Source organism: Neoarius graeffei, chromosome 11 (genome assembly GCF_027579695.1).
Source record: "Neoarius graeffei isolate fNeoGra1 chromosome 11, fNeoGra1.pri, whole genome shotgun sequence".
Classification (NCBI taxonomy): Eukaryota; Metazoa; Chordata; class Actinopteri; order Siluriformes; family Ariidae; genus Neoarius; species Neoarius graeffei.
In genome coordinates this window covers 68,509,726-68,536,474 of record NC_083579.1, presented here as the reverse complement: position 1 = coordinate 68,536,474, position 26,749 = coordinate 68,509,726, and the positions used below count along the sequence as shown (strand labels likewise).

At 41.9% G+C, this 26,749-nt stretch overlaps 2 protein-coding genes across 7 annotated transcripts in view; one reads left to right on the top strand and one right to left on the bottom strand.

The window, feature by feature from the left end:
• The window catches only part of rps6kl1 (ribosomal protein S6 kinase-like 1), an 83,590-nt gene extending 58,249 nt beyond the window's left edge, over positions 1-25,341 (top strand). For all 6 annotated transcript variants that reach the window (XM_060934649.1, XM_060934653.1, XM_060934647.1 and 3 more), the window contains 8 exons: positions 1,729-1,821; positions 4,666-4,713; positions 9,131-9,263; positions 14,925-16,169; positions 16,306-16,395; positions 22,430-22,512; positions 24,313-24,408; positions 24,492-25,341. In XM_060934649.1, coding sequence (XP_060790632.1) covers positions 1,729-1,821; positions 4,666-4,713; positions 9,131-9,263; positions 14,925-16,169; positions 16,306-16,395; positions 22,430-22,512; positions 24,313-24,408; positions 24,492-24,602 — 1,899 coding nt within the window. In that variant the 3' untranslated portion in view covers positions 24,603-25,341. The remainder of the gene's footprint in view (positions 1-1,728; positions 1,822-4,665; positions 4,714-9,130; positions 9,264-14,924; positions 16,170-16,305; positions 16,396-22,429; positions 22,513-24,312; positions 24,409-24,491) is intronic.
• Positions 25,342-25,614: 273 nt separating this feature from the next.
• Positions 25,615-26,749, bottom strand: part of dlst (dihydrolipoamide S-succinyltransferase) — a 65,047-nt gene continuing 63,912 nt past the window's right edge. Inside the window, exon 15 of the mRNA XM_060934654.1 lies at positions 25,615-26,384. Coding sequence (XP_060790637.1) covers positions 26,250-26,384 — 135 coding nt within the window. The 3' untranslated portion in view covers positions 25,615-26,249. The remainder of the gene's footprint in view (positions 26,385-26,749) is intronic.

Sequence of the window (26,749 nt, the reverse complement as noted above, 5' to 3'; positions counted from 1 at the left end):
TATGTATGTACTGCTGTGCACCTCAATAAACCGAATGGTAATTAGTCTTTTGATTTTTCCGTGAGGTTTGCCTTATGCAAAGAAAGACAGCATAGACGTTTTTCCCTCCCTATAAGTGGGGGGGACCGAACGAGGTGAATTTAAATCTGGGTGGGACGAATCCCCCCCGTCCCCCCCTCTATCTGCGCCCGTGCCGCAGACCGTTCAACAACATGTGCTATCCATGTCAGTTATATGATGATGATCCTTCAACAGTCGATTTATAATTAAAATAATTATTACATTCTGCTTATGTACACTCACCAGCCACTTTAATAGGAACTTGTTCTTGATTCCAAGATTCCTGTCCTTGGCTGCAGGAGTGGAACCCTATGTGGTCTTCTCCTGTTGCCTGCTGAGATGCTTTTCTGCTCACCACGGCTGTAAAGAGTAGCTATGAGTTGCTATATCCTTCCTGGCAACAAAGCTCGAACCAATCTGGGGTGGGTTTCCCAAAGCTTGTATCGAAAGTGTGGTCGCATAAACGGAAACAGGCCAGTGGTATAATAATAGCAACATTACGCGTAAAGAAAACGGCAAATTCCTCATGTTCCATATTTATATTTCACCCGCTGTCATTATTGTATTTGTAGCCGTCTTGTGAATGATGTGTCGTCCTTTACAATCCTATTGGGGGCTTTTAGAAGAGCGACGTAGCAGAGGTCTACGGAAGCCGAGAGAGGCCCTTCATATAATCCTTTTTTTTTATTCACCTTGTTATCCCGAGATAACGGCATAATCAATTCAGGATATCGAGAAAACAACACAACTAATTCGAGATCTCGAGAAAACAAAACCGTTATTCCGTGATCTCGAGAAAACAAAACAATTATTTCATGATCTCGAGTAAACAGCTGAGAAATGGTTCATTCAGGTGCGCCAAGAGACTTGTGATATGCTGACTTTGGGGCTATTTCTCATTCTGTATAGACGCAACTTTGGTCATTAGAATGTCTGGAATAATCGATCACCTAATAAGGCAATATTTTGATCAGGGGTTGACACAGGGAGAGATTGCATTAAGTCTTTTAATAAGGGATCATTTCAAAATTAGTCCGCGGCACCTCCGCAGAAGACTGGCCCGGCTTCGTCTCTACCGACGGAGATACAGGGATCCAGCTGAGATCATGAAATAATTGATTTGTTTTCTCGAGATCTCGAATTAGTTGTGTTGTTTTCTCGAGATCCTGAATTAATTATGTCGTTATCTCAGGATAACAAGGTGAATAAAAAAAAGATTATATGAAGGGCCTCTCTCGGCTTCCGTAGAGGTCACACTCAGATTTGAGTAGTACTTTTCTGACACTGCCAGAAATTTGTAGTCAGCTGTCTTTGGTCACAGTGGCACTAAATCGACTGTTGGCGAGCACAGCACGTTATTTGTTCTAAGATCACCTAATAACCAAATGAATTATTTTATGGTGTGTAATTTTACGTGCTTGTCTACATCAGCCTTCTGTCCCCCCCCCCAACCCCACACAGAGTCATGTCACCTCTTCCTGACTAAAGTCCAGGCTTGTCTTTTTATATTTCCTTTACTGTAACATGGACAAGAATGTGGGTAAGCCTGAATATATTCAACCCTCAGCCGGCGTGTAATCCCCAGGATCCCGTCAGTGGCTTTGAGGTCACGCATGGGCTAAACCTGCTTTGGTTCTGAAACGCTCATGGCTGTTTTTTGGTCTGCAGGGTTACAGCAGCCTAAGATTCAGATCGATCAGACATCTGAGCTCACCCGTGGAGGACCTGGAGATGTGTAAAGTGGTGGGGATTATCGATAAGGTAAGAACAAAACCATTAGTCATATTGTGCCTTTCTTCAACACCTGGCGATTTTGTGGTGTGAACTGAAACCCATGAAACATGTTTCAGGGGTTTTCAAATAAACATTTTCATGTGGGCTGTCTGAAGAAAACAGAAGTAAAACAGGTGTGAAACAGGGCTTTGTGTTTAAGAAACAAAACTGTTTGCGAATGCTAATTTTAACAACTGAATATTAAACTGAAACCGAGTTAACTTGAGTCATCACCAGCACACGAAGCAGGAGTTAATTACTATCATATTACTGCTAATAATGCCAGTTAAGAGCAGACACTGAGGCCCTGTCCACACGGCAACGGATTCAGGTGAATCTGATAAAATTGTTTATCGTTTCGGCCTGGCGTCCACACGGCACCGGCGTTTTGGGTGCCCCACAACGATATTTTTTGAGAACGGGTTCCAGAGTGGAAAGATCTGGCAACGGCGCCGTTGCGAAGTCGTCTGGATGAGTAGAACGGACTTGTTTACGATGACGTCACAACCACATGACTAGAACAAGCAGCACTCTCGCCGTTTTGTATGAACCACTGCATTGTGTTCACTTTTGTATACAGCTTTTCTTTTAAATAAACAAGTAACTGAACCATTTCTTGAATTTCTTTTTTTTTATTGGATAAGACTGCTTTTCAAAATGTTCACACACAATAAGAAAATTAAGTTATATGAAACTATGCACGGGCGGCACGGTGTAGTGGTTAGCGCTGTCGTCTCACAGCAAGAAGGTCCGGGTTCGAGCCCCGGGGCCGGCGAGGGCCTTTCTGTGCGGAGTTTGCATGTTCTCCCCGTGTCCGCGTGGGTTTCCTCCGGGTGCTCCGGTTTCCCCCACAGTCCAAAGACATGCAGGTTAGGTTAACTGGTGACTCTAAATTGAGCGTAGGTGTGAATGTGAGTGTGAATGGTTGTCTGTGTCTATGTGTCAGCCCTGTGATGACCTGGCGACTTGTCCAGGGTGTACCCCGCCTTTCACCCGTAGTCAGCTGGGATAGGCTCCAGCTTGCCTGCGACCCTGTAGAAGGATAAAGCGGCTAGAGATAATGAGATGAGAAAACTATGCACACTAATAAAACTAATTTGTACACACAGAAGGCACGATTTCCTCGCGTAGTCGCAGCCATCTTCTTCTTGTTGTGTGTTTGTTCCTGTGAGTGCTTCACACTGGGTAGAAGAAGGGGTTTATGCGCATGTGTCTACTTCTATTGTTCTGGTGTCTCCGATGGGACCGTCTTACAGCGCCCCTAGAGGTGTGGCATGTGTATTGCATCGTTTTCAGCAAGGGTTGCGTTGCCATATGTACCTGATATTTTACTGATCCGTTGCCCATGTGGACGCGATGATGTTTTTTTTAAAATAAAATCTCATTGCTGTTGTCGTGTGGATGTAGCCTGAGAACAGTCTACTGCAAGGGTCGAGGACAGCAATATACAGTCCTGTGCAAAAGTCTTAGGCACGTGTAAAGAAATGCTGTAGACCAAAAATGTCTTAAAAATAATGAAAATGTTTCAACATTTGAAAAAAAATACTATAAAAAACAATCAGTAAGTCATAATATATGAAACAATCAATCAATATTTGGTGAGACGACCCTTTGCTTTAAAAAAAAAATTGTCTCAGGTCCAGTGAGTGCAGTTTTATGCGGAAATGAGCTGTAGGTTTTACTGAGCATCTTCCAGAACCAGACACAGTGACCCAGTTCTTCTGGACACTTTGACTGTCAGACTCACTTCTTCATTCTGCACCAAAACCCAGCAGCCTTCATTATGTTTTCTTTTTAAAAGCTAGACAGCCTTTCGATTTCATAAAATCAGTGAAATTTGGTCATTGTGATATGTTTATTTGTGTAATATCTCAAAAAACCAGACCATTCTGTGGCTGGGAAGTTATTCAATTTGAGGGGATTAAAGCAAATAATGTGCATGAAATCGCTCGCTTCGTGCAGTCAAGCAGACAGAGGAAGTCCGTGTGCGCATGCGCAGGTTTATCTTCTTCTTCTTCTTTTGGGTTTTACGGCAGCTGGCATCCACAGTGTTGCATTACTGCCATCTACAGGTTTACCTTTGAGCGTGCGCTGACAGTTCCATCATTCTGTCGCTAAACGAACAGCTGATCACACCGAGGTGCTCGCTGAGCGCCCATATTTATTAGTTTGGTCCTGCGTTTCCTTTCCTTCGTCTATAACATAACGTTTTTTCTTCTCGCTTTCCGTTACCCTAGTCGGTCTTTCACATTTCATTCGCACACTCACGTCCTACATTTTTCTCTCCTGTTTCATATTTGTATCCCACAATGCCTTGTGCGAACGGGGAAAGCCCACCACGTGATGCATGACGTAGTATCTTGAATTGGGTCATGGAAAAAATAGCGGGGAATTTAGGGCCATGTGGCCCTAAATTCATTAATTGTTCTGTTTAAAAAAAAAAAAACTAATAAAATTAGAAGTCTGCGATTCGAATTCAGTAGCTTTCGGTCCACTGAACAAAAATAGAGTGTCGGGGAAAATTCTTTTTAATGACCCACACTTGAGAAATCTGAAAGGCGGTATAGCTTTAAACAAACAGGGCTTTTATAAATATTTCCCATGAATACGCTTTGTAAATAAATTAACACTAATGTTCTGCTTAAACATAACACGTTTTCTAGCTGTGTATTAGGAAACAATTCCACTTTAAAAAAACTAACTGATGCAGTGGAGGAAAAAGCACTTAGACTGTATGATGATTAACTTCAATGTTTCCGTCTTGCTTCTGGTATTATGTATCATCTGCCAGTGAATCACACTCCAGATGCTCATTTGTGCTTGTATCTGTAGGTCCTGACTGTCCAAAACCTGATTAGCAAGGAGATATTTGTGATTAAGGTAGGTGCCTTGCCATGTCCTGATGCTAGAACTCCAGCCTAAAGGCAGAATTGAAGTCTGGCCAGAATGCTGATAACACCGAGCGGAAAAACTCTCAGTCCTTGTCTCGCCTCATGAAGCAGTCATTGATCCAGTTAAAAGCTCTAGTGCATCTTACTCCAAACCGTCTCAGGTTTCTAAAACTAGAAACAAGATTTTGGAAGTAGGCAGAGTAAGAGTAAGCAGACCTGGCTTGGAAATACAGGGTGTTTCACAAAATTTGATATCATTTCACAATCTAATAACTTTGCCAGTTCTCGTTCAATTGACCTCAAATTTTAACAGCACGTGTGGAAACAGGTCAGAATTTTATGTTTCATGTTTTTTTTTTTGGTTTTAGGTATAGAAATGCCATTCGCTGGAAAAGAAAAGGCGTTTTGGGTGTTAGAGTACGCTCGAACAAGACTGTGCAGCGTGCATTTATAATAATAATAATAATAATAATAATTTAGATTTATATAGCGCCTTTCAAGAAACCCAAGGATGCTTTACAATATAGACAAGGAAAAAAAAATAAATAAAATAAATAAATAAATAATCCTAATTAAATAAAATAAAAAGTCCACCAAGTAGGGGTCAGGATGTAATTCCCGTGGTGTAGCAGCCACAGTCCCACCAAAAGGCGCATAAAAATGAGTCCCACATCTCCAGCACCGCCACCGTGACGCCGCCAGCAACATCGCTCGAGCACCACGCCATGGATCCACAAAGCGAGCAGAGAAGCTCCGCCACGTAGAGCGCTGGTGTGTCCCAAACCGCCTGCACAGCCGCCGCGACACCACCGAGCAACATCGCTCGGAACATCACACCAAGCGTTAAGGCACAGAGCGCTGGACAACCACGATGTAAAATGAGCAGCGAGCTCACTGCAGTCCATAGCTGGGAGCGCAGGCATCACCCACGGCGAACCAAGGCCTGGAGGGAACCGACGCCCAAAACTGGGTCCGGAGCTACACCACAACCGGCGGACAAAAACACTCAAACAAACATCAAACTACACAAACACACAGAAAAAATAAATATAAAAGATGAGAGAATATGAGAGAATTCTCTAAAAATGCACCAACTGCAATGCAGATTTGGACATGGCACAAAAAGTTCAAAGAGGAAGAAGGCTGTCTGTGCAGCAGGGCAAAAGGATCTGGACGACCACCAGCATCGGAAGAGACGGTCGAGCGCGATCGCGAATATTGAAAATTTGTGAAATCGTTCATGGAGTCCACATACGTTTGAATTTCTCAATCAAATTTGGAGGAATAAGTCTTATATTGCTCAACATTAAGCCTGTTCAGTTTCATTTGCCTGGACTATGTAGTTTCTGGGATATTTACATCTCAGATAATATCAAATTTTTTGAAACACCCTGGACTACTTTTTTGTACATCTATTACAGTAAGTAAGGAATAAAATATGATTGGATGTGCTGTTATAGGAAAATGATCTACTATCCTCCAGAATTTGATTATTATCCGATAACAGCGCCATCATGTAGGGTTTTATTTCTTCAGGCCAGTGCGAACAATTGTCTTAATTAAAGAAATACTTTTAATGAATACTTTTTATCTGTTTATAGTGACGTGATGTTTACTGTTGTGGAACAATAAACAAGTTAATTCCTGTTGGCACTTAACGTTACAGCAGCTATAAACAGACATTCCCTTATCAGCCTCTTTTTTCTGTCTTGAAGTTAATAAGACCAAAAAAAAAAAAAAAAAAAAGGCTTGCTATGTTGCTAAGAAACCTTAAGACTTTCCTCTGAAGTGGAGCATCTGCTATACAAATCCCTGTTTAAGTTCTTCCTATAGAAATGATAAAGGGGAACTGACGTCATTTTTAAATTTGTTTTATTTCTTAATTAGTGTGTTATTCGATTCCGTTTTCGGTTTTAGTAACCTCACTGTATATCGTGACTCGTATCAGCAACTAATTGCAATTAAATATTATACTTATCGGCCTATTCGGTTTTTAGCCGTGTTGAATTTAGTTCGTTTGGTCCACGGCAGGCGTCGCTTATCCGCGCGATCTTCACGAGACTTGTGCGAGACTTCGAAACGTGAAGTGTCAGCCAGGTGTCAGTGCCGCCATTTTGAAAACTGTTTTCCAAACTAAATATTGCACAAAAACGAGTTTAAATGACGATTACTGCCTACTTTTTTCAAACTTTCCTGATCGCTATCAAAAACAAACAAAACTTCCGGTTTGATTACATCAGCGTTCGAAAGAGGGCACGCGCGTCTTTTGACAACGTTGGCAGATGTCGGTCACTTTGATTTCCGCTGTACGTTTTACTTCCGTCCTACGATGTCTCGCACAGGTCTCAACGAATCTCGTTTACGGCCGTTGCTTTGACATATGGACTGATATATTACAGAGCATATTTCAAACGCTCATAACTTGCTATAGCAGCGACAAAATAGCGATCAAAAATGCATTCCGATATTTAATAAAATGAGAAATAGAATTTTGCTAAAAAATTTTTTTGCTTTCAGTTCTCCTTTAAAAGGTGCTGACTGCAAAGTTGAATTCTGGGCAAAAATGTTCCATTTCTATTGCTGTTGGAGTTTCAAGATGTTTTGCACTGATTTGAGTTGAAGTTGAGGAGTTACGCTGCTGCGTGCGCACACACCGTACATCCTGTGTGTAAATGTTTTGCCGAGATAAAAAGCGTTCCGTATTTTACGATTCTGGAGATTGCCGAAGTAAGTGAGCAACAATATCACGTGACCGCCGTGGGACGTTTGACCTACTTTTAACCAAAACAAGTCAGCATGGGCAAACATGGCGGACTCCGCTCTCCTGCCAACTAAAAGGAAAGAAAAAGAAAATATGAAAGCAAATCAGCTAGAAAGCGATGGAACCCAAAAGGCTGTCCACAAGAATTTTCGTGAAGAGAAAGAAAACTCGGGCGGCACGGTGGTGGTGTGGTTAGCGCTGTCACCTCACAGCAAGAAGGTCCTGGGTTCGAGCCCCGGGGCTGGCGAGGGCCTTTCTGTGTGGAGTTTGCATGTTCTCCCCGTGTCCGCGTGGGTTTCCTCCGGGTGCTCCGGTTTCCCCCACAGTCCAAAGACATGCAGGTTAGGTTAACTGGCGACTCTAAATTGACCGTAGGTGTGAATGTGAGTGTGAATGGTTGTCTGTGTCTATGTGTCAGCCCTGTGATGACCTGGCGACTTGTCCAGGGTGTACCCCGCCTTTCGCCCGTAGTCAGCTGGGATAGGCTCCAGCTTGCCTGCGACCCTGTAGAAGGATAAAGCGGCTAGAGATAATGAGATGAGATGAATGAGAAAGAAAGCTCGACCGCTGGAATCGACTGAAAGATGAAACCGGTGCGAAATCTGATGAATTTGCAGCGAGTCCGAGTATGGAGTTGTACACCTAATATTCTGATCTTAAAGCGATAGAAACGATAACACAAAAGCAGTAACAGAAGAGAGATATTTGTCTTTTTGTTTCACGGATCTATTCGCGAAGGTCAACCACAAATTACATCCCTGCGACTCAGAACTCTCAGAGGTCGATGCAGAATCACGATGTTTTTCACGCGTCGCCATCTTGGTATGACACGCTTCTATAGTTATGCTAATTAGTTCAAGTTCCTCACGTTCGGCTGTTTCCGTAGGGCCGTACTGTTTACCTCAAAGGGTGGGATATGCAGTCCCAAAATGGAGAAAAGCGACCCTCGGGATATCAAAATGATCACATCTCGTCCACATGATATTGTTCTTGCGGGACATAGGAAAATGCCATGCACAATAAAAAATTTGAAAATCTCAGATGACTTTGCAGTCAGTACCTTTAATATCCACTTGTGATTTGCCTTGCATCAAGGACTACTGTCAGAGCTGCGGTTATAGAAAATTAAATCAACACCTGATTCTGTCCAAACCGCGAGTTAGCCTAGTGGTTAGCATGTCCGACTCTTGACCGGTAGATTGCGAGTTCTACTCGCGGTCAAGTCATACCAAAGCTCACCATAAAAATGGTACCTCCAACCGTCTGGTAAGACAGATGTGAGCGGGGAAGTCAAACTCTTGTGGTTACCAAAGGACCAGCCCCTAGCTGTATAGGCGAGAGGCCGAGGACTATTGAAACGGAGATCGGTGCCGCACCCATACACCTTAAAGACTTGGTTAGTACTGGGACAGGAGACTGCCTGGGAAGACCAGATTCTGGCGTGAGAGGGACTTTGACTCTGTCCAATCAGAATCAAGAATGGTCTCATTATATTTAACACATAACTTGATGAAATACATATTTCTGAGGTGTGTTTTGGTTTAGGGTCTTTATATGAATTGAAGAATATTTTTTATAGCTTTCTACTGTAATATTTTTTAATAACACTGGTTACATAGTGTATATAATTCCTCCCATCCTCCAGAGCCTGCCTAAGTCCAGCTGGGAGAATCGAGAGCGTTCCACCATCATCCCTCAGGGTGTCCCATTCATGGTAAAGTTACTGAGATACTACGTCAGCGAGGACTCAGTGTTCCTACATCTAGAACATGTTCAAGGTGAGTTGAGAAATGTTCTGCGGTAAGCCAGATACACAAACACACAGAGCCAGCTGTTTATTATACCGCGAGTTGGTGAAGTACTGCTAATACAGAAATAGACTGAAAGTACGGACCCGAGTTTAATCTCAAGTCTTAAATTTGGCATGTCCAGCTCTTTTTATTAGTGGACAAAATAGAGTTACATATATGAGTGATTCCACGCTTATGGGTACTGAAATGGGGACATGAACTTATTTTTAAAAATTCACCTAAAACCATTTATTTTTTTTACCATCAGGTCACAAAACATGTAATCTTTAATGAATGATATGTTAAAAGATAACTTTAATTTTCTGAGATGTAATAAAAACATATTTATATGCCAAAGTCAGAACGTAACAGAAGTGTTGTGGACATATAGATTCTCAATTTTAACAATGTAGAATTACTTTTTGAAACATAGGAAGGTGATGTTTTAGCAAATATAATTAATAAACATGTGTAGTAGAATAAACATACACATTCTTTCAATAAGATTAGCATGGTATATAGCTAGATCGTAATTAATTTGTAACAGACGCGAGATGGACAATCATAACAGAAGTAATGTAACAGACATCATTTTGGAACTCATAGGCTTGACTTTGGCATATAAATATGTTTTTATTACATCTCAGAAAATTAGTTATCTTTTAACATATCATTCATTAAAGATTACATGTTTTGTGACCTGATGGTAAAAAAAGAAATGGTTTTAGGTGAATAAGTTCATGTCCCGACCTGGCGACTTGTCCAGGGTGTACCCCGCCTTTCGCCCGTAGTCAGCTGGGATAGGCTCCAGCTTGCCTGCGACCCTGTAGAACAGGATAAAGCGGCTAGAGATAATGAGATGAGAATGAGGGGAGTTCATGTCCCCATTTCAGTACCCATAAGCGTGGAATCACTCGTATCTCATCTTAAAAAAAAAAGAATCAATGACGGTAACTTTAACAGCACTAATATATACCACAGGACTTCTGGAGTACTTTTGTCCTTTAGTTCTTGTACATATGAAATCAATTAATAGATTACATATTTAAAATCGGGGCGGCACGGTGGTGTAGTGGTTAGCGCTATCGCCTCACAGCAAGAAGGTCCTGGGTTCGAGCCCCGGGGCCGGCGAGGGCCCTTCTGTGTGGAGTTTGCATGTTCTCCCCGTGTCCGCGTGGGTTTCCTCCGGGTGCTCCGGTTTCCCCCACAGTCCAAAGACATGCAGGTTAGGTTAACTGGTGACTCTAAATTGAGTGTAGGTGTGAATGTGAGTGTGAAAGGTTGTCTGTGTCTATGTGTCAGCCCTGTGATGACCTGGCGACTTGTCCAGGGTGTACCCCGCCTTTCGCCCGTAGTCAGCTGGGATAGGCTCCAGCTTGCCTGCGACCCTGTAGAACAGGATAAAGCGGCTACAGATAATGAGATGAGATGAGATATTTAAAATCAACAGCTTAACATATGCATGACTTTTTTTTAATTATTGCTTTTATTTAACAATCAACACAGCATGTTGGTTAGTCTGGCTAACGCAACTTCAAAGCTCTACGAGCTATTGGTCTGGCATAGATATTAAGCCCAACCGTTTCCCAAAGCGCGTGGTTGACCCGCCTCCCTGAAATGCCTCAGTTTGCTACTGGTCAAAGCCAGAAAAGGCTGTGACGAAGCTTAAACCAATCACATCACTCTTTCCTCTGACGTATGTGACGCGACGGAAATTGCTTGAGTAACAGGAAGAAGATAAATACCTCCAGGGCTGCTCTTTGCTCCGTTTTCAATGAGAACTTCCCGTTGAATGCTTTCAATACAGCATCTACCGCTGTGTCAAAGGCTTGCCGCTGCTCCATGTTCGTAATGTTTCTAGTGAATGAAGCGCTTCCGGCATAGATTCTGTAAACAATCTATGGCTTCCGGTCGCAGTTCTACTACGTCACTGCCTTGAACACGCCTCTACCCAGGGCCGTTGGAGATGCTCAAAGTTGATTGGCTCCCGATTTTTTGGGAGCTTGGAAGAGCTGGAGATAGTCTGGCAAGGCAAGCCAAGTTCGCAACAGCCCCCCGTGTTGCGTCACACTTAGGATGGGCGGGCCCAGGCTACATGGTGGTGCAGCTAAAGTTCGAGAGAAACAAGCAGTTTAGGCTAAATGGTTAAAATTAGGTAGTCGGTAGAATAAAGGAAATAAGCAAGCAAGCAAAATGTACATTAAGCATTATTCTACCCACATTCACTGGATACGAGCAATCATGCGCTCTGATTGGCTACTCTACTACTAGGCTATCAGCTCATATACCGTGGGTAGAGAAAAACAAAATGGCAGAGCGTGCTGCTGAACCAACCGAGGACGAAATAATAACTCAACTCGAAAACAAAACCCCCCAAAAAATACAAAAAAAAAGTAACAAAATACGGAATGAAAATAAATGATGGTAAGAATGTCGTCTCTTTTTTTAATTTTTCAAAAATTATTATAGCATTTTTCACAAATTGTTCCCGTCACTTCGCAGCCTGTTTACATTCTAAGTGGAAATGATTTTGTCAGACGTTTTGTATAAAAGTCTATTTATCGAATTTGCAAAAACTAAAAATGCCCCATTTCTCAAAATCCAATGAACGTGGATAGAATAAAACAGTTATTCCACTCAATCTTGTCGTACATGGTGCTATGCACTTCATCAGCCATCAGCTCATGTACGACTCGATTTCATGGAATAACTTAATTTTAAGTACTGAATAAGAACGTAGAAAGACAGAGCAAACGTTAGCTGTGCCAGTACACCATCAAATAAAGTAAATATTAATGCCGAAGGTGAAAACTGTCCCGCTTTCTTAAGTAATGACCATCAGGACTACCGACTATAATATTGCTGTCCATGCTCCATGGGAAATTTGGCATCTTTCATCTAAGATGGCTTTTCCTGCAGTATAGACGCTCGATACAAAGGATGTAACATAATGACAAAAATAAAGAACCTACACATGTCCAGATAAAATGCCATTTGAAATTCATACAATTTATATGTTAATTATATTTTAACATCACAAAGTTTGCAAACTCAGCCTTCTCATTAAGTGCATTAATTTTAAAAGGTATTGGCACCTGTCTGGACATACTCAAGACTATCCAAAAACTCACCGTCTCTCATGTGCAGTAGATGGTTCAGGGCAAACAAACTGCACCATGCACAAATTTAACTGCAAAATTTACGCGCCCGTCTTGTTTTAGTCTGTCTCGCACCAAAGCAAATCAATTTGTGAATTTTCAAGTCCTCAAAGTCCATTCGCCACTGGTATAGGTGTTTTATGACTCCCCTGATTACATTACATTAACCTTTATAGCTGTAAGTACATAAATTATATAATTTACAATTAGTTAATTATGGGCGGCACGGTGGTGTAGTGGTTAGCGCTGTCGCCTCACAGCAAGAAGGTCCGGGTTCGAGCCCCGTGGCCGGCGAAGGCCTTTCTGTGTGGAGTTTGCATGTTCTCCCCGTGTCCACGTGGGTTTCCTCCGGGTGCTCCGGTTTCCCCCACAATCCAAAGACATGCAGGTTAGGTTAACTGGTGGCTCTAAATTGACCGTAGGTGTGAATGTGAGTGTGAATGGTTGTCTGTGTCTATGTGTCAGCCCTGTGATGACCTGGTGACTTGTCCAGGGTGTACCCCGCCTTTCGCCCGTAGTCAGCTGGGATAGGCTCCAGCTTGCCTGCGACCCTGTAGAAGGATAAAGCGGCTAGAGATAATGAGATGAGATGAGATATTATTGAGGTTGAAACACCAGTAATATAATTAACTATATTTGTGACAGGAAAGTCCCAGCAGAAGTGAAAGGTAAGATGTATAAGACAGTAGTGAGACCAGCTGTGATGTACGGATTGGAGACCGTACCCTTAACGAAGAGACAGGAGGCAAAGTCGGAGGTGGCGGAGTTGATGTTAAGGTTTGCGATGGGAGTGACGAGGTTGGACAGGATAAGGAACGAGCACATCAGAGGCAGACGCGCAGCTTGTGAACAGGCAAGACAGGCAACTATTTTAAGTTCGTTTCTTAAGACAAGGATTTTTAAGATGTTACCTTGTTGACAGTTTCGGCGAGAATCTTCCGCCTTCTTCAAGAAGAAGAAGGCGGAAGATTCTCGCCGAAACTGTCAACAAGGTAACATCTTAAAAATCCTTGTCTTAAGAAACGAACTTAAAATAGCTTTAATAGTTAGACATAATGAACTTCCACTACATATTAAAAATAAGGCAGGCAACTGCTTGGGGCCCCCTGGCCCAGGGGCCCCCCCGAGAGTCGGTGCCCGAGGGCTTATTTATTTTGTTTTTTACCATTGTATTTTCACATTTGGAATTTAAAAAAAACTTTGGTTTCATACATTTTTCGTTGGTGTCAGATTATTTATAACATATTGGTGATGAACACTGGTCAGAAGGGCCCCCTGGAAATTTTTGCTTGGGGCCACAACAGACTCTAGAATTGCCTCTGATCAGAGGGACAGCACATGTGGAGAGCTTGGGAATTAAGCTAAGAGAGATGAGACTGAGATGGTACGGGCACATCCTGAGAAGAGATGCAGAGCATGTTGGAAGGAGAATGTTGAGGATGGAGCTGCCAGGCAAACAAAATCGAGGAAGGCCAAAGAGGAGATACATGGATGTGGTGAGAGAGGACATGAAAGTGGCAGGTGTGGTAGAGAAGGATGCGGAAGACAGGGAGCAATGGAGACGAAAGATCCACTGTGGCGACCCTTAATCGGGAGCAGCCAAAAGATGATATTATTGGGGTTGAAAATCAATTGGGGTTTGCCCTTAATTCTTCCCCGGTCACAAATCAAATAAATAAAACAAGATCAACTATGAGCTATTGCTCACTTACGTATCCCCCCCGCTCTCGCTTATATCAGAACGCAAGTGATCGAAGGAATAGGACACTTATTATGAGTGTTGACTTCAACAAATAATTAACCCTCAAACAAGTAAGTAAAGAGCAGTGTCTCTCCCCAGGGGTTTCAAACAGCATCCTGGTAAACTGTCATTTTGAAAAAGCATTTCGCTTCTTAAAATAGCGTCGAAATCCACCAGATATGTTTCGTAAATACATTCAGTCGGTAAACAGGAAGTCGATGTGCGACAGACCTGAAAACGGTATACACGGTATAGAACCCCAAGCTGAAGCTCGGTACCAAATATCAAGCAGTTGTGATTTGGAGTTGCTGAGAAAAATGTTATGAAAAATTTTGTAAGTCCACACTATGTATTTTGTAAATACATTCAGTCGGTCAATAGGAAGTCGATGTGCGACAGGCCTGAAAACGGTATAGAACCCCAAGCTGAAGTTTGGTGCCAGGTGGCTATGATTTGTGGTTGCTGAGAAAAAGGGTGTTTCAGATGGACGGAAATAGACAGACAGACAGAGGTAAACCAGTATCCCCCCCCCGGAGCAGGGTATAATAATTAAGTCAGTCAGTCACGTGTATGTTTTATGGATTTTGTTCTGTAATATAATCACCCTTAGCCATTAGAAGTGAATTCAATTGCTTTTGAGATGAAACTTTGCACACTTTATATTTCTAAAAACAACAAATGGAGGAACAATGAAAAGGTTATAACATTGTCAAGAACACAAAGGAACATGACTTGTTCGTTCCTGTTCAGGTGGAAAGCTCTTCCCCAAACTGCACTGGATCAGAAGTGAGGTAGCCAGAGAACATCCAGACTGCTCCACCCCCAACCAACACAAGTTCCAGCTAAAGAACAGCTACACCTCACCTGCTCTCACCCAGTTGTACCACCTGAACAGAGAGCACCAGCAGGAAACATCCATATTTCCTGAGAGAGTGAATTTGGAAAGCTTAGAAACAGACACACCGTCTTTCTGGAACGAGACTGAGCATCAGCTCGACAGCTACGGCACATACTCTTACTGTGAGGAAACAGGAAGCCTGCAGCATTCCCAGTCAGGAAAAGCTGAATTCCAGCAAGAGCAGTCCTCTAACCCTTATGCAATAAGGACAGATTCCTTTTCCGGTGTTCGTCCTAGTGGCCAGCAAGGTTGTCTTACATCTCAGGAAAGATTTCCACTTCCTGTTCATCCCTGTGTGATTGTGGATACTCGGGATCCACTCAGTGTCACGACCGATCTTTTAGGAAATGACGTACTTATCGAGCGGATAGACTCCAGCTTAGATTTTGATAAAGTATGGACCGCTGCACCAGCTCAGGAACCGGGTTTAAATCAAGGCGTTCTTGGAATCAGTAGTGCACCTCAGATCACACTGAGCTCTTTATTTGATGCCACACAGCCAACCCTGTGTAGCACAGTCAACGTCCTTCCACAGAAAGTTCGTATCGTTCCCAACACCCTGCCTTTACCCTCACAGAACCAAAAACAAGACGATATGACTCACAAAAAGACATGTAATTCTGAGACTTCCCAGTCCCACTATATGGCAAGCTTAAGCTCAGGAAATTCCCATCTAGACACCGAGGACTGCAAAGGAACGCGATCTACTGTGGAACGCGAACCTCCGAGACCTTCCGCCTTAGACTTCATGAAAACAGCTCCTCAGGTGAACAATGACGTGGAGAGAGAGTCTGTGGAGGTTGGAGAGGAGAACTGGGAACTCCTTAGCCCACTGTGCTCAGATAAAACACAGGAGCCGTTCTTCACTCCTCGCTCTCCTCAAGAGGAGCAGCTTATAGAAGTCAACGGCTGGGGTCAGTTGCCTCGGTTGAGGGCGAGGAGCCGCAGTGTGAAGCAACAGCCTGGTCGATGGGGTTTTCCTGAAGGAGAGGTGCGAATGTGGGGAGCGCAGATCCTGTTGGCTCTCGAGAGCCTTCATGAGCAAGGCATCGTGTGCCAGGATCTCAACCCCAGGAACATCCTGCTCAGCAGCAATGGTGAGTGTGTGACTACCGTAGCACAAACATCTGCATGAGGATTTATTTTATTTCCGTCGCCGTAATTCCTTAATACTGACAAAATGCATATTTCACCGGTTTGTGCAACGAATAACAAGGTGTGTGTTCTGAACAGGAAACGTGTGTCTGACTTACTTTGGACAGTGGACAGAGGTTCAGTCGGAAATTAATCCTCAGGCTATGGATGAAATGTACTGTGCACCAGGTGAGGACGTATAAAGAACTATTTCTCATAATAGGAAACAACGTGGGAATATTTCTTATGTACATGTCTGCCAGTGCTCGGGTTGATCCCGAATACACACGGATTTAGAAAAATGTAGAAATTAAAATTCAATCCATTTAGAGATAATACAAATAATTTGCTTAAAAAACTTGCAGACCAACCATTAGAACAAGACGATTAAAAGTAAAGAGGTCTTCTGTCACACAGACTTCCGACTGTTTAACTGCTCTTTAAATGGACATTTCCTTCAATTTTAGATTAATTCTGGAACAAAACCATGACAAAAGCACACATTAAAGGCGTCGTGCGGTAATTTCAGCAATCAGGCTATATCGTGTCAAAATGTCAGGTTTGGTGGGTTATTCAAGCCCCTCGGTTTCCCGCGATCTCAGTGTCACGATGCGCCCGCTACAAGCATTTAAAGTTGACGCGCACAGCCAAATTTAGGCAGCCAGACGTTAACTAGGTCAACTTACAGTTGTGTTCAAAATAATAGCAGTGTGTTTAAAAACGTGAGTAAAGCTCAAAATCCTTATAACAGTTTTTATTTCCATGCATTGGGAACACTGCACATTATATTCTACATCAAAACATGAAGAAAAATGTATGAATATTTTAATTACTTTACAGAAAATGAAGAAAAATGAACATTGGGCTGTTCAAAAAAATAGCAGTGTCTGCATTTTTCATTACAAACTCCAAATATTTACTGTATAAACTGAAAAAATCTTAAGGATTTAGTATTCCTGTGACTCACTAAACTAATATTTAGTTGTATAACCACGGTTTCTGAGAACTTCTGGCACCTGTGAACAGGTATTCCAGCCCAGGATGATTTGACAACATTCCACAATTCCTCTGCATTTCTTGGTTTTGCCTCAGAAACAGCATTTTTGATGTCACCCCACAAGTTTTCTATCGGATTAAGGTCCGGGGATTGGGCTGGCCACTCCGTAACTGTCATTTTGTTGGTCTTGAACCCTGATGCTGCTCGCTTACTGGTGTGTTTGGGGTCGTTGTCTTGTTGAAACACCCATTTCAAGGGCATTTCCTCTTCAGCAGAAGGCAACATGACCTCTTCAAGTATTTTGATATATGCAAACTGATCCATGATACCTGGTATGCGATAAATGGGCCCAACACCACAGTAAGAGAAACATTCCCCTATCATGATGCTTGCACCACCATGCTTCACTGTCTTCAGTGTGTACTGTGGCTTGAATTCAGTGTTTGGGGGTCGTCTGAAAAACTGTCTGCGGCTCTTGGACCCAAAAAGAACAATTTTACTTTCATCAGTCCACAAAATGTTTTTCCATTTCTCTTTAGGCCAGTCGATGTGTTCTTTGGCAAATTGTATCCTCTTCAGCACGTCTTTTTTTTTTTTTAACAGTGGAACTTTGCGGGAGCTTCTTGCCAATAGATTAACTTCACACAGGCATCTTCTAATTGTCACAGTACTCACGGGTAACTTCAGACCGTCTTTGATCACCCTGGAGCTGATCATTGGCTGAGTCTTTGCCATTCTGGCTATTCTTCGATCCATTCGAATGGTAGTCTTCTGTTTTCTTCCACGTCTCTCTGGCTTTGCTGTCCATTTTAAAGCACTGGAGATCATTTTAGCTGAGCAGCCCATCATTTTCTGCACTTCTTTACAATATACGTTTTACCTCTCCAATCAACGTTTTAATCAAAGCACGCTGTTCTTCTGAACAATGTCTGGAACAACCCATGTTTCTCAGGTTTTCAGAGAGAAATGGATGTACAACATGTGCTGGCTTCATCCTTAAATTAGGGCCACCTGACTGACATCTGTTTTTTCACAGAATGAATGACCTCACTAATTAAACTCCACACTGCTATTATTTTGAACACGCCCCTTTCACTTAATTATTCGATTACACAGACTCGGGAGCATGCATATCATGAATATTGGGTCTGTTGGTTTTCTATGACTCTACTACACCTACTGGTAAATTATTTGCCATGTAGTAATATAATTTCCACCAAAAACAGTGACTGATCTGGTTAGTCGTGTTGGACTGCTATTATTTTGAACACAAGTGCATGTGTGACGTCATACCAGTAACCTCCCTTGGGTGATGCTGGCCTGTCGCCATGTTTTCTCTATAGCGTGCGTTTACCAGAGTTGTTTACATTGCGGATTTTGTGGATTTATTCAGTTTGTGGATAGTTTTGAACACTCAAAACACTATGAAATGATGTATTAATATTCTGTGATACAAAATGCCTAATCGGTGTATTGTGTTTGGCTGTAACAACGAACACTGAACACTATTTGTGACTGTTATCATCAATGGATCTGATTTCAAGGTCATGGCTAGGTATTGATAGAAAAAAAATATTTTTTTAAAAACACGTTTTAAGTGTTTCTATGTATCAATCAATTGTACAAAATGATTTTCATACATTTATGTATTTGTCATATCTTTCTTTGTCACATGAAGTGTTGTCTTGATAACATATGTGGCACATAATTTTAGCAAATGGATGACAGAAGGTTAATTGAAAGATTTACGCCACAGAGCTGCCTTTAACTAATAATTATCACTTATTACTGACGATTGTACGTTTACTAAACAATACAATACAAAGCTCAATACTCCCAGCCTATAACATACTGAATATCAAGCTAAAATCAACCGCAATAAAAGGAAAAAACTGGAATATCAAGGGGTCTACTGTATCAGAAGGCCCACTGCATTTCGCGAGATCGCAAGCTGTCAAGTTGCTAGAATTCAATCTTTCTAGCTATACTTTCACCCCCTACAGCTATCAGTATTACACAATCATAGATTAATCACACAGCATTCTAATTCAAGTGAAAACGGTCTTTAAAAATACACACAAGTAGTGATTTAGTCAGAGAAACCAACCAAAACAAGTCTTCAAGTCGCCGGTCTTCTTCATTCCCGTCTTCGTTTCTGTCGTCGTCAGAACTGTCCTCATTTTCTTCTGAAGATGAGCGCTCAGGTTCAAATCTGTAAGGCTGGATACCACCAGGACATTCAGCTGTCAAAATCTCTACTTGTGGGCCATTTTCTTCTTCTGTATCGGTAAAATCAAAGCAAAGTTCCTCAGCATCGCTCCTATTTTCTGGTGTGTCCGCCATTGCAACTGCACCGAATGGTTACTGGTATGACGTCACGCAGCTGTTCCATTGACCAAGAGGGGGCGCTGCGAACGCGGGAAATTTCAAGTGATGGGCATGACCAAATAAGGACCGATTACAACCACGGGAAGCTTTTGAAAAATCGACGGTCAATTTATTTCGAATCTCGAAAGCATTCTGGTGCAGAATAATGCGACTTTTATCGCCACTGCTTGACACCTTTAAGATAAAATGAAGTTAAAGCTATATACTGCCTTTCAGATTGTTCAAGTTTAGGTCATAAAAAGAATTCGCCCGGACACTTAATGGACCGAAAGCTACTGAATTCGAATCACAGACTTCCAATTTTATTAGAACAATTAATGAATTTAGAGCCATATGGCCCTAAATTCTCCACTATTTTTTCCTGCTTCACCATAGCACAATACTACATCATGCATCACGTGGTGGGCTTTCCCCGTTAACGCAAGGCATTGTGGGATACAAATTTGAAACGGGAAAAATATGGAGGATGCGAATGAAACGTGAAAGACCGACCGCAGTAACGGAAAGCAAGAAAAGACGTTATGTTATATACAAAGGAAAGGAAACGCAGGACCAAACTAATAAATATCGGCGCTCAGTGAGCACCTCGGTGTGATCAGCTGTTCGTTTAGGTGACAGAATGATGGAACTGTCAGTGCACGCTCAAAGGTAAACCTGTAGATAGCAGTAATGCAACACTGTGTATACCAGCTGTCGTAAAACCCAAAAGGAGGAGGAAAAGAAGGTGGTAAACCTGCGCATGCGCACACGGACTTCTTCTGTCTGCTTGACTGCGCGAAGTGAGTGATTTCATGCACATTATTTGCTTGGGAATCCCGTCAAATTAAATAACTTCTCAACCACAGAATGGCCTGGTTTTTTTAAAGATATGTTTATTTCTGTAATATCACAATGACAATTTCAGAGGGAACTAAATTTCACTGATTTTATGAAATCGAAAGGCCGTCTAGCTTTAAAGTAGCAAAGCCTAACCATTCTGATCTTTCAGAATTCAGGAAATATCATGCTGAATAGGTGACATGGTGGTGCTGTGGTTAGCACTGTCGCCTCACAGCAAGAAAGTTCTGGGTTCGAACAGGAGTTTGCATGTTCTCCTAGTGCCTGCATGGGCTTCCTCCCACAGTCCAAAGACGTGTGGATTAGCTCAACTGGCAACTCTAGATTGCCCATAGGTGCGAATGGCTGTCTGTGTCTCTGTGTTAGCGCTGCGATAGATTGGGGACCAGTCGAGGGTGTACCCCACCCCTCAGCAGCGGGGATTGGCTCCAGCTCACCTCTGACCTGCATTGGATAAGTGTTCTAGAGAATGAATGAATGATGCTGAATATCAGTTTGAATTATTTCTTCAATGCTTGCTTTTTTTTTTTTTTTAATTCCCCACTGGCCGAAAGGCCCGAAGGGGGATTATGTCGTGGCAATGTCCGTCCGTCCGTCCGTTCCAGGAAGGGTGCTCACCTTCTGAAATCAGCTCCTCTCACAATTTTTAGAGGAACTTCACAAAACTTGGCAGGATTCTTTGTTATACATGTCAGTAATACACATATTGTAATTTCGTTAAATTCAGTCACATTTTACCAGAGTTACAGCCCTTGATTAACAAAATTATAATCTGACAATTTCATGAGCGTGTTTTTCCTTCCTGAAATCAACTCCTCTCAATTTGTGGAGGAATTTCACGAAACTTGACAAAAGGCATTGTTATACATCATTAGTACATTATTTTGTTCAATTCGGTCGCATTTTACCAGAGTTACAGCCTTTGATTAACAACCTTGTACTTTCACAATTTCATGAAGGTGTGCTCGGCTTCTGACATCAACTCGTCTCACAATTTTTGGACGGATTTCTCGAAGCTTGGCAAAAGGCCTTGTTTTATGACGGTAATATGCGTATCGCGATTTAATTTCATTTGTGAATTTTCCCAGAGTTTTGACCCTTGATTAAATAACTGACAATTTCATGAGGGTGTACATTCTTCTGAAATCAACTCCTCTCACAGTTTGTGGAGGAATTTCACCAAACTTGGCAAAAAGCTTTGTTATATGACAGTTTTACGCATATTGAAATTTTGTTTAATTTGGGCAAATTTTACTAGACTTATGCCCTTGATTATTAACAAACTTGTACTTTGGCAATATCAAGGTTGGCTTACTTTCTGAAATCAACTTCCCTCAATTTTTATCCCCCGCTGGCTGAAAGGCCCGAAGGGGGATTATGTAGTGGCGATGTCTATCTGTCCGTCCATCCGGGAAAGGGTACTCACCTTCTGAAATCAGCTCCTCTCACTATTTTTGGAGGAGTTTCATAAAACTTGGCAGGATTCTTTGTTATATGTCGGTAATACGCATATTGCAGTTTCGTTCAATTCAGTCACATTTTCCCCAGAGTTACCAGCGGCGGATATTGTGCACACAGAGCACTTTAAAAAAAACACCACACTGATTCTAATATTGTGCGTTCTTATTTACTACAGTTTCTGCATACATTTAATTTTTATATTATAAAAAGTGCATGTAGTTGTAAAAGCAATTATACAAGTAAAGTTGTTCCTGGAATACACCCCAACCCTGACTAGTATAAAAAGCTTACTGAAGGAATGAATGAAATTGAGGGAAAATTATGGATTTAAAAATAAATAAAATAAAAACTCCACCCCGATATCGAACCAGCTACTCTAAATTAGAGATTGTAATTGTTTTATTATTTAAAAAAGTTAAGATATAGCAATACCTGCAATATCTCAGAAGTGTATTATGATGTAATTGATCAGGACATGAACATAACATGCAGTCATTTTACCCAGGCATAAAATGTACATATTTAATCATTTGGAAACAGAGATTGGAGGCGTATCCAAAATCACAGAGGCGTGTGACTGGTGGAGTCTGGGAGCTTTACTCTTTGAACTTCTCACTGGAATGGTAAGCAGCATCTATATGGCTTCAGATCACTGTACAGTCTGATCTTATTAAACCTTCCTGCGACATTAAAAAAAAAAAACCCTCCCCAATTCTGCGTGAGCTGAGAGTCACGTTGAAACTTACAACCCCGATTCCAAAAAAGTTGGGACAAAGTACAAATTGTAAATAAAAACGGAATGCAATGATGTGGAAGTTTCAAAATTCCATATTTTATTCAGAATAGAACATAGATGACATATCAAATGTTTAAACTGAGAAAATGTATCATTTAAAGGGAAAAATTAGGTGATTTTAAATTTCATGACAACAACACATCTCAAAAAAGTTGGGACAAGGCCATGTTTCCCACTGTGAGACATCCCCTTTTCTCTTTACAACAGTCTGTAAACGTCTGGGGACTGAGGAGACAAGTTGCTCAAGTTTAGGGACAGGAATGTTAACCCATTCTTGTCGAATGTAGGATTCTAGTTGCTCAACTGTCTTAGGTCTTTTTTGTCGTATCTTCCGTTTTATGATGCGCCAAATGTTTTCTATGGGTGAAAGATCTGGACTGCAGGCTGGCCAGTTCAGTACCCGGACCCTTCTTCTACGCAGCCATGATGCTGTAATTGATGCAGTATGTGGTTTGGCATTGTCATGTTGGAAAATGCAAGGTCTTCCCTGAAAGAGACGGCATCTGGATGGGAGCATATGTTGCTCTAGAACCTGGATATACCTTTCAGCATTGATGGTGTCTTTCCAGATGTGTAAGCTGCCCATGCCACACGCACTAATGCGACCCCATACCATCAGAGATGCAGGCTTCTGAACTGAGCGCTGAGAACAACTTGGGTCGTCCTTCTCCTCTTTAGTCCGAATGACACGGCGTCCCTGATTTCCATAAAGAACTTCAAATTTTGATTCGTCTGACCACAGAACAGTTTTCCACTTTGCCACAGTCCATTTTAAATGAGCCTTGGCCCAGAGAAGACGTCTGCGCTTCTGGATCATGTTTAGATACGGCTTCTTCTTTGAACTATAGAGTTTTAGCTGGCAACGGCGGATGGCACGGTGAATTGTATTCACAGATAATGTTCTCTGGAAATATTCCTGAGCCCATTTTGTGATTTCGAATACAGAAGCATGCCTGTATGTGATGCAGTGCCGTCTAAGGGCCCGAAGATCACGGGCACCCAGTATGGTTTTCCGGCCTTGACCCTTACGCACAGAGATTCTTCCAGATTCTCTGAATCTTTTGATGATATTATGCACTGTAGATGATGATATGTTCAAACTCTTTGCAATTTTACACTGTCGAACTCCTTTCTGATATTGCTCCACTATTTGTCGGCGCAGAATTAGGGGGATTGGTGATCCTCTTCCCATCTTTACTTCTGAGAGCCGCTGCCACTCCAAGATACTCTTTTTATACCCAGTCATGTTAATGACCTATTGCCAATTGACCTAATGAGTTACAATTTGGTCCTCCAGCTGTTCCTTTTTTGTACCTTTAACTTTTCCAGCCTCTTATTGCCCCTGTCCCAACTTTGAGATGTGTTGCTGTCATGAAATTTCAAATTGTCTCACTTTCGACATTTGATATGTTGTCTATGTTCTATTGTGAATACAATATCAGTTTTTGAGATTTGTAAACTATTGCATTCTGTTTTTATTTACAATTTGTACTTTTTTGGAATCGGGGTTGTACAAGTGAAATCAGAACAGTACATGTTCTTGTCGTTGACAAACGCTGGTCTTAAATGACCTTGCATCAGGTTGTGTGTGAGATTATGAAAAATAAAACCTCTTCTGTGATATCAGGCCCTGTGGCAGTGCCATCCTACAGGTGTGCATCCACACACACAGCTACGTATTCCAGACCACCTGAGCAGCGCAGCCGCCTCGCTACTCACAGAGGTACGTCTAAAGCACGTGCTTAACCTGTGAACACGAATATAGCTTTGTACGTAATGCATTGATGTTATTTTGTTTCCACGCAGCTCCTTCAGTATGATGCTGGCTATCGACTTGGCTCTGGCGGTGGAGGTGTGAGTGACATCAAGTACCACCCCTTTTTTAACTCCGTTCCTTGGCACACACTGACCAGCTAATGGATACAGGGTGTGTTAGGATTCCAACACCACTGGTTCATGAGAAGTCAAAGAAATGCCTTTACTGCCCCCTGGTGGTGTACGACACACAGTGCACGTGCATCTCCAAACCATCAGCTCAACACTGGGGGGTGGGGGAATAAACAAACAACCAACCCATCCAGTTTAATTACTTCACTTCCTACGGTGTTAAAATAGAACTCTGCCTTCATCAGTCTTTGGTTATGAAAAGAACCAAGTACGGGATCTTAACAGCACATTATTCTAAGCATATACCTACATCTCAGGCATTCAATTATTGCTGCACCTCTGTATGACAGATGTACAAGTGAGTGATAAGCAATATTACCATTACATCTGACCATGTTTAACAAGCATATAATGTAAATCAGTCCATTTTGCCTGTACATATTTTAATATTTTGGACAAAGTCATGTCTTGTCGAATATTTGTGCCTCAAACGATGATCTACATTGAGAATTTTTATGCTCTTGACAGGAGGTAACTACATTTTTAACCAAAGCAAAACTAATCATTAAAAAAAAAAAAACCTGTCCAGGTGTCTTGTCCACCATGTGTAATTTTCCGAAGGATTGTCCAGTTTGCAATGAGACTGCTGTTCAGCCAAACTAACAAAACCATGCGTGCCTAGATCCGAGTGTGAAAACGAAGCATTTATTTCACAAGACCCCCCTGCTCAGTACGTGCCCAAACTAATAGCACACCAACCACATCCTGTCTTACCGTTGAAGTCATAGATGAGACGTTGGTCGATGAATTTATGAGTTTTTCCTTTCAGATTCAGCAGTGTTCAACAGACCCCTCACCCACATGCATCTACCTTAACCGCATGCATATCTGCTTAAAGTTGATCTAAGCAGCAGCAGAAGAAGCAGCAGCAGCAGCGTGCAATAGCCTTGGTCACTTCAGTTTAACCTGTAACAATTTGTTGAAGGAAAACATCAGGACGAGAATAAGCACCAGAACGTCGCAGGAAAAAAAAAAAAAAAGCAATTTTTTAAATTCATTTATTGTTCAAAGGCCTTTTTCTCCTTAAATGGGTTTCTTTACACAGCAGAGACAGAATCTGTTCCCAGTGAGTTGAATTTGACGTTGTTTAAGGACCATACTGTAAACGCAAGTATACAAGCATGTACCAATGTGGGTAAAAAAGTATGCTGACTTTGTGAACGTGTGCTGGTCGACTGATGGGTTGCTACCTCTTCAGAACACACACACACACTGTGAAACATCATACTGTCTACTTCTGTGCTTGATTTACCAATTAGGAAACCAATATTCTGAAGAACTTATACATAACTACATACGTATTACAATAAATCATACATATTAAGTTAAACAATGGCAAAGAAGCACTTGTGATGAGTAGTATGACAGCCTCCTTGCTAAGAAGACGCCAGCAGAGACACCTGTACAAGAACGTTCCTTTTTCCTGCCTAGCCCATGCAAATGTTCAACTGTCACCTTCTTACTACTGTCAAGTAAATGAACATTCAGAAGGCTTCTTTCCATAGTTAACCAACACAGTAAAATCATATGCAGTACAGACTTTTTTTTTGGGGGGGGGGGATAACCACTGTGCGAGACTCTGAGAAAATCAGCCATTCATGTGCGCACCATGACATCTCACATATCCAAAAGGAGCACCCTGGGGTCCTCTACCACAGATTTGATTTTACGCAGGAAGGTGACGGCCTCTCTGCCATCAATCAAACGATGGTCGTATGTCAGAGCCACGTACATCATGGGCCTGACCTCAACCTGAGAACGGAGAGAGAGAAGCACTGTGAAGCAGAGAAGAGTCAAAAAGGGTGCATCAGTTGCCCTCATTTTCATAAAATCTGATGCATTTTTGTTCGGGTGTTCCTTTTCACCAATAAAGACATCCTGTACAATGTTTTGACCATATTCAAAAGTCTAATGGTGGCACCATGAGGTTCATTTTTTTTTTTTGCCAAAAAACGCTTATTTTATGTTTTTGCGTAAGGTTTGAATCACAATGTTGGACTCCATTTCTTGTGACCTAGAGATCATGTTAAGAACCTTTGCAAGGGACTGAGAAGCATTAATGTGATTCATAATACATTTGTATTGTTTAAAAGTAGTTGAACAATGATTCAGTGAAC